The sequence below is a fragment of the Austrofundulus limnaeus genome, unplaced genomic scaffold (genome assembly GCF_001266775.1).
Source record: "Austrofundulus limnaeus strain Quisiro unplaced genomic scaffold, Austrofundulus_limnaeus-1.0 Scaffold1097, whole genome shotgun sequence".
NCBI classification, from domain to species: Eukaryota; Metazoa; Chordata; class Actinopteri; order Cyprinodontiformes; family Rivulidae; genus Austrofundulus; species Austrofundulus limnaeus.
Genome location: NW_013953499.1, coordinates 100,303 through 108,791, shown reverse-complemented (window position 1 = coordinate 108,791; position 8,489 = coordinate 100,303). Strand labels below are relative to the sequence as shown.

The window sequence follows — 8,489 nt, the reverse complement described above, 5'->3', positions numbered from 1 at the left end:
ACAATATGGTCACCCAACACTTAACAATAGCCTCTACCTCAAGAGGTAGAGGAGCCAAGTGGCTGGCTCACTGCTGCCAACTAGTGATCAGAGGCTGAACTACAACATAAAAATGAACGGCTGGCAGGAAAGTTGACATTTTAAACCTTAATTAAAAATCGATACAGTGCTTTAGAATATCGATACAGTATCGGGAAATGAAATATCGCGATATTTCAGTGCATCGATATTTTCTTACACCCCTACTTTTTAGACCGTTCCAGTGTTTCCCCTAGTGTCTTGGCCTTGAGGGCTGCTTATGAAAACAGAATGATCAACAGCAGCAGCTTTGTTTTTGTAATGGAAATAATACTTTTAGGTTAAAGCCAGTAATTCATGACATACTCTGAGTTTTCATGACATGCTGTTCATCAGTGATTATAGCCAGAACAAGATTTGCTAACAACAATCATTCTTAGATATCACTTGTATTTATCTTTGTGTTTTCTCTTGACCCAGCATTTCCTTAGGATGAAATCTTGCTTTATTAAGATGACATAATAGTGTTTGTTAAACAGTATATATGAGGCCTGAACTGCCTCAGAAGCAGGAGCAGAGACAGTCTGATGGCTTTATGTTGTTCTCTGTGTTCCTGTTGTTGCAATAAAACTCAGCTGGTCATTCCACAGAGTACCTTCATTCTTGGACCACGTATTTCTGTCTTTGTTAAATAAATATTTCCATAAGTTTAAAATACAATTTACAGAACATGAAAAAATCTGAAATTTGCGTTAATTGAATCTTACATAGCTTATCTCATATCTAAAGATACATTTAAGATCTCTTGAACTGGAGTCTCCCTACAACTTAATGATAAATCTGACATTAATTATACTAGTCAGAATATACTTAGCGGTATTTTAAATAGGTATTTTGCCTTGTCAAAATATATTAAGAGATGTCTATATTTATTTGTTTCTTTCATTCATAAAAACAAAACAACATATGTACACCATTAAGCCTGTCACAATAAACATTAAATCAAGTAATCGTATGATAAATTAAATTGAGGAAGGTAAATTAAAATGAGGACAATTTTCATTTGCTTGTTTGTTTTGTTTTTCTTCGTGTCTCCCTCTTTTCTACTTGTTAGTGTAGAGAGGAGTGAACTCTGGTGTCTGAGTATTTGTCGGGTCCATGCTCTCTAACCTCTGTAGTAGTGCTGTCCTAAACGATTATTTTTCTCTCAATTAATCTAACGATTATTTTTACGATTATTCGATTAGTCTAACGACTATTTTTTTTGATTCATTAACGATTATTTTTTGTTGATTGAGTAATATAAAGACTAATTTACAAAAATAAATACAAAAATCTTTTCTAATTGAAATTCCTGTTTATTTAGTTTTCTTAATAAGAAATACCAAACATGTCAAAAAACAAAACATTCAAGCAGCAAAGTAAAACAGTTTCACTTAAGTCTCTCCAGTGACCAGCAAAATTAAATAATTGAAGTAAAAATAAATATAGTGCAATCTTAGCAATGCAATCCAAAAATCAAAATATGTGCTTTAGGTCACTTTCAGAAAGACCGCCAAAAACTTGGTGCAATTTTAGCAGTCCATATAATTCTCTGGGAATAAAGAAGTGCCATTTTAATAATAGTAACAGTAGTTTATATTAACTCCCGTATAATTAATAATTAACACCGTATAAATCACGGTGTTGTCAAGATTTTAATGGCAAACCCCTCGGTAAACAAGGAGAAAGTGGAGGAAAAGAAACACCTTAATGTTTTTTGTGAAAGCAACACTGCCCACTGCATGTAAAAACATTTCTGCCTGAAGTGTGTAAGTTTCAGTTTCTCTGATGAGGACAACGTCGACGCTAACAATCAAAGTACCACAGAGACTGTTGCTGCCAACGTTATTATTCTTAATATATTACGTTAATGCCAAAAAGCAATATAACAGGACTTACGATTCTGCTCTTTTCCTCCTGCCTTCATCTTCAAGCAGAACACCACGATGCTTGCGCTTCAGGTGTTCATTCATTGCGGTAGTGCTACTATGGTAGGCTAACTCCATTTTGCAGAGTGAACAACCAACCAAGCCCTTTTCTTTCGGCTTAAAATACTCCCACACTTTCGACGTCTTTGGACGTTTCCTTGGCTGAACTCTGTCATCGGGGTCTTCTTCACGTGTACTGCTCGGACCGGGTGTCGCCATTTTCTTTGCCTTCTCGTCTTTCGACGTAATCACATAAAACGACGTGTCGACGGTATGTTGTGCGTGTCGACGTATTTATTAGGGGTGTAAGAAAATATCGATACACTGAAATATCGCGATATTTCATTTCCCGATACTGTATCGATATTCTAAAGCCCTGTATCGATTTTTTATTAAGGTTTAAAATGTCAACTTTCCTGCCAGCCGTTCATTTTTATGTTGTAGTTCAGCCTCTGACCACTAGTTGGCAGCAGTGAGCCAGCCATTCGGCTCCTCTACCTCTTGAGCTCCAGAGAGTAAGAGAGCATTAGCATTGTAAGTAAACATTAGCTTCATGCTCCGATAGTTGAATCTGAGCTGAAAAGACCGACACCCTCTGCCTTCTAAGCTGAGGTAAGGTTACCAACAGTTACTTATTTGTCAGAATGTCTGGATTTTAAGACAAATTAAGTGTCTTGTGCGCTCTTTTTTCCAACTGTAGTCAGCTTTCACGTTACGCATAGAGCGCATGCGTCTTTCACCTCGAGTGAGCTCGGCACTCCCCCCGTGACATAAAACTCTGTCTGTTGCTCTCATTAGCTACGTTTACATGGGCAAAAGTAATCGGATTAAACAACCGTTCTGAATAAAAATGCGTCATGTAAACACTTAATCAGATCATCTTATTCTGATTGTAGAAAACTGACCTGTGCGCATGTCTGCTGACTTTCATTCACCCGGTGGGACAGCAGCGCTGCAGCTGCGCTGCACACCGCACAGAACTTTTCCTCCTCGCTCTCTTAACAGATGAAAAAGGAGGCAAACAGCAGACGTTGCTTCGCAAAAAATAAAAATAAAAAACACATATTGCTTCATCTGCAGGCTGCAGCTCAACCGAGGAGTAACGGCGTCTCTACAGTTATTAAAAGCTGACACGGGCATCAAAGTCCATAAACTTTATCCTGCTGTGTTCGCTTCTAAAACGGTTTAACTGGTTTAGCTTCTCAGTTTCTTAACTGGTTTTCTTCAGGACCTGCCCTGCTGTTCGACCCACAGTTATAATGTTCTGGATGCAGGTCAGCTGATCCCAGAAACTCTGTGTGCAGCAGCTTCATATCATCTGTTTACTGAACTTTATGACAACATAATGACTATTGTTAAGTGTTGGATTACCATATTGTAAATTAATATTAAAAACTAAAAGCTGCAAAAAATATATTTTCAAACTATTTATTGGCAAATTTAGTCTAATAATTGAAAACAGGGATGAAATATGAAACAAAAAAATAAAATACATACAAAGCAGAAAACAGCTAAATGTATCAAAAGTATGTCTGTAATATTAGAATTTTCTGAGACAATGAATTTTTTTTCTTTACCAGTAAGAGGTTTTTATTTAATAGAATTTTTGGACCAAAAATATCGCAATATATCGCCTTGTTTACAGTATCGAAATATATCGGGATATATCGCGATATATCGTATCGTGACCCCTCTGTCATGATATGTATCGTATCGCCAAATTCTTGCCAATACACAGCCCTAGTATTTATGCAGCCGACGTAACCGGTGACGTCGACTAGTCGGGACAGCACTACTCTGTAGCATGAAGGCCTGTGAACAGGCCAGTTTTCTGACGCCTTCATACAGCTGGTGAGGCCTTGGTATTGTCGACAGTTGTTTATTCTTTTTACACGATGTAAATTTTATCGTAAACTTCTGTAAATGGGGGGTTATAGGTCTCCACAATATTATCATTTATTGCAATAATTTCTGAGACAATTTATCGTCCAGTAAATTTTGTTATCGTGACGGGCCTATACACCATTAAAAAACAAAGTAAATCCTACCCTGAATTAAAAGGGTGCAGAGTGAAAAAACTTATCATATGTGCCCATTATTTTCAGAAGTCAACTTCAACAAACAAGCTCAAGCTGGAAAGATCTCCAAATTTAAAAAAAACATTTTACTATTTTATTCTAAATAACTAATCTGGCTAATTTAGTCATAAAACAATTTCAGATATCTGGAATGTAAGAGTGGTGAAGCCAAATAAATGTAATATCAGCCTGCCATACAGTGAGCCTGTAGAACTGACCCGCTGCTGCTCTCAGAGCAGAACTGTTACATTAGCAAGATGGATTTATGACTGAACGAACGTCCACATCTTTTTATCATCTCTGTGGGTAACTACATGAAAAACAAGTTTTTTCTCCGACAACTTGTGTGTGAATAAACTACGGTTGTTAAAGCTTCGCTCTGCGCGACGTGCAGCAGGAGGGAGGGAGGAAATGAGCCCGCGACTCGACGTAACTTTTCTACAGGGAAGGGGGACATTTTGAGGATTTATTCTCTCTGTACGTGTTTTAAAACAATACATTTCTTCATTTATTTTCAGAATATTTTGAATAAATGGCCCTATAAAAAACAAAAGAAATTGTTCACCTGCCTGGTCAGGTAGGCATCGGGACACACCCACCTGCCTGAATATGAGTTTTACCTGCCCCAGGCAGTCGGGCAATAGGATTTGTCGGACCCTGAAATGCGATTTTCCAGTCCAGTGATACTACCTTAAAACAAAAATGTTTATTATTTTTCTTTAATTTTTGTTTATCTTCTGTGTATTTAAAGGTATGGCCTCACAAGTCTTAGTCTATCCGTCACATCTGCACTCAGCTCAAACAAGTGCCTTAGGAAGCAGCGGCAGCGGTACCAGCAGATACTCTGGTGAAGTCCACCGCAGTTACAACACCAGCAGAGCCTTCGAGCATCGACCTCCGCCCAAGACCTATGTGATTGGAGTCAACTACGGTATCGCGTATCCCAACAACGTTGTCCCTTCTTCAACTGGTGCAGATTTAGGAAGACTACACGGGGGTCAACAGCTTGTAGAGACTGAGCCGTGGACTTTGCAGTCAGCGGCAGTTCAGAGTGTGGGAAGCTGGGGGGACAGCCTGATAGAAGGTCCAGTTGGGATCCAGGATCAGCAGCCTGTTGATCACAGCAGAGTACCACAGGAAGAGAGTGGTGGAGACTTGGACTGTGGTGTATCGAGCAAGGCTTGTGGTAGAGCGGAGGGTGAGGAAGCCAGAAGCAGAAGAGCACAAGGAAGAGGAGGATACGTCTCCGTCGTCGACTCGACCGCCACCCAGAGATGTGAACAGAAGACGGGTGAAGGTGGAGAACAACCGCAGGCGAGCAGTCGCTTTAGGACCATGCAGATAGTGGAGGAGGCGTCTGCTTTACCGTCACTTCCTCCTCCTGTGGCCATGTTGCAGACCAGCACCGGGAACAACGGCGACACCGTCCGAGCAGGCGGGGGAGGGACACTGCCTCCTCAACACAGCAGGGTCGACGCGGTGGCAGGCGTCGACGGGACTGAAACGAGGCCTGACGACAGCTCTGATGTGGTGGTGGGCACTACGCTGAGCCGAACTGGATCGGGAGACGGGGACTATCAGTTGGTTCGGCACGAAGTTCTCTACTCCTTGAAGAACAGCTACGAGGTCTTGGAGTTTCTGGGTCGGGGCACCTTTGGCCAGGTGGTGAAGTGCTGGAAGAGGGGAACGAATGAAGTGGTGGCGATCAAAATACTGAAGAACCACCCATCCTATGCACGACAAGGACAGATTGAGGTGAGACTTTGGAGTAGAACAAAAATATCTCTGTATATTTATCTAAATTTTAAAACTAAATGTTTTGATTGAAATGTTACAACAAGTACTGGTGTGAGAAAACATCGATCCACTGAAATATCATATTTCATTTCATATTTCACATTTCCCAATACTATTGATTTTTTTTTGTTTTTTTATAGTATTTATTCATTTCATTAAAAAAACACATTACATACAACGAAACAATACAAATCAAATAAAATGAATGGCAGAAGAAAAAAATCTTATCTGCTCCTATTTACAAAAAAATTATATTAATTTCAAACAATAATAAACTAAATAATAAAACAAAACATTCAGCTATTCAAACAGTGACTCATTCAAATACAAATTATACAATTTAATATTTTTTTAACAATTTTGCTTTGATCTTTTTTAAAGGAATTAATTGGTCCAGTGCTTTTATAATCATTCTCCAGATTATTCCTTGGTCTTATGCCTTTCACTGAAGTGCACCTTCAGATTTGTTCTGATTTTTGGTTTAACATTTGTAATCCCTTCAAATTATAGCAGCTTTCCCTCTTAACAAAATTAGATTGGATGTTTGAAGGTAACACATTTTTATGAGCTTTATACATAACCTGCAGAATATGATAATTAACCAACTCATCAAATTTTAATCATTTTAATTGATGAAACAATTTATTAGATGGGTGATAGTAATGCTTCTTGTGATAATTCTTATGGCTCTTTTTGTAAAATAAAAATAGGATTAGTAATTGTTTTACATGCATTTCCCCAGACTTTTATACAATAAATCAAATGTGGAACAATTATTGCATTATATAGTATAAATAGTGATTTATCATTAAATAACTTCTTAACTTTATACAGTACTGCAGTAGATTTTGCCATTTTTCTTAAGTAATTTATATGAGGTTTCCAAAGCCCTGTATTGATTTTGGTGAAACAATTATCTATTGCCTGTTGTGTAAAAGGCAAATAAAAACACAAGGCAGTGATTTGCAAATCCTGTAAACCCATATTTTATTCACAATGAAAACTTTGAACATCTCTGAGGTTATGAAATTTGCACATCATTGCATTCAGTTTTTATTTATATTTTAAATGTCTCATCTTCTTTGGGACTGGAATTACACGTCCTAAACAAAAGCCTCAAATCCTTTTTGTGTCTGGAATCCCAGGTGGAGATCCTGGCCCGTTTGAGCGGTGAGAATGCAGATGAGCACAATGTTGTGCGTGCGTTGGAGTGCTTTCAGCACCGCAGCCATACCTGCTTGGTGTTTGAGATGTTGGAGCAAAACCTGTACGACTTCCTAAAGCAGAACAAGTTCAGCCCGTTGCCTCTTAAAATCATCAGGCCCATTCTGCTGCAGGTAAGCTTACTTCTGTTGCAGAAATGTATAACGTGAGAATAAAATGTCATGAAAATAAATGCCTCGTCTTTAATGGAACAGTGTGCACAGAAAAGTGATTTATTCAAACTGTTTTCCTTTACTTTGCAGGTGGCTACAGCTCTAAAGAAGCTGAAGGATCTTGGTTTGATCCACGCTGACCTGAAGCCTGAAAACATCATGCTGGTGGACCCCTCCAGGCAGCCCTACAGAGTTAAAGTCATTGACTTTGGCTCAGCCAGCCATGTCTCCAAGGCTGTCTGCTCCACTTATCTGCAGTCCAGATACTACAGGTCAGGAGCTTCTCTTTCATTTTATCCACTAAGGTTCACAGAAAACACCCAACAGAAGGCAAAGCTGGCTTTACTCTGGGCTGCACGACCAGTGTTGATGGGTGTGTTGAGGTCTTTTTACTCCGATGACACAAGAAGAAGTGAGATGCATTCTTGTAAAAATTGTTTTCAAAATGGAATAATTTAAGGAAGACCAGATATGCCGTAATATAAAATGTTGCGTAATTTGTAGGGATGCACGATAACTTATTTTAAGAACCGATACCTTTCTCCTCCAAACAGCCGATAACCGATAATAACCGATAACATGCCAGGAGATAAAACAAGTCAGAAATGGGTAGGATCATAATATAAATAAACAAGACAAAAACCAAATGACTCTGTAAATTAAACTATTTGAAATAAATTGTTAGAAACATTTCTTAAAATATATCGCACAAAACAATTTCTCAAATGGCCATCTTTTTAAATAAGGCACATTAATTATAAAAAAGATCTTTAACACTGATCTCAGATTTAAACAAATATGTAAAAAGAGAAAAAGTCATTCCACAATAAAACGGATAATGCACTAACACAAGTTAGATTGAAAGTACATTTGGTTTATTATTATTATGTAATTTAAAATATTTTTCTGTCTGAAACAGTGCTTCTGAGATAATTGTGCTCAAATGACAACCTGTCAATCAAAGTGTGAATGCACTACGACCGCATCATACTTACAGGAAGATATGCAGAGAGGCAGCAGCAGAGAGGCATGGAAAACCGTGGCTAACGATGGAAAACCGCGGTTAACGATGGAAAACCGCAGCTAACGATGGAAAACCGCGGCTAACGATGGAAAACCGCGGCTAACGATGGAAAACCGCAGCTAACGATGGAAAACCGCGGCTAACGATGGAAAACCGCGGCTAACGATGGAAAACCGCGGCTAACGATGGAAAACCGCGGCTAACGATGGAAAACCGCGGCTAACGA

At 38.7% G+C, this 8,489-nt stretch overlaps 1 protein-coding gene across 1 annotated transcript in view; it reads left to right on the top strand.

Moving 5' to 3' along the window:
• Positions 1-7,511, top strand: part of LOC106534133 (homeodomain-interacting protein kinase 3) — a gene marked incomplete at its 3' end in the record, with an annotated part of 12,823 nt that extends 5,312 nt beyond the window's left edge. The window contains 3 exon segments of the mRNA XM_014030652.1: positions 4,818-5,821; positions 7,009-7,200; positions 7,330-7,511. Coding sequence (XP_013886106.1) covers positions 4,820-5,821; positions 7,009-7,200; positions 7,330-7,511 — 1,376 coding nt within the window.
• Positions 7,512-8,489: the final 978 nt, after the last annotated feature.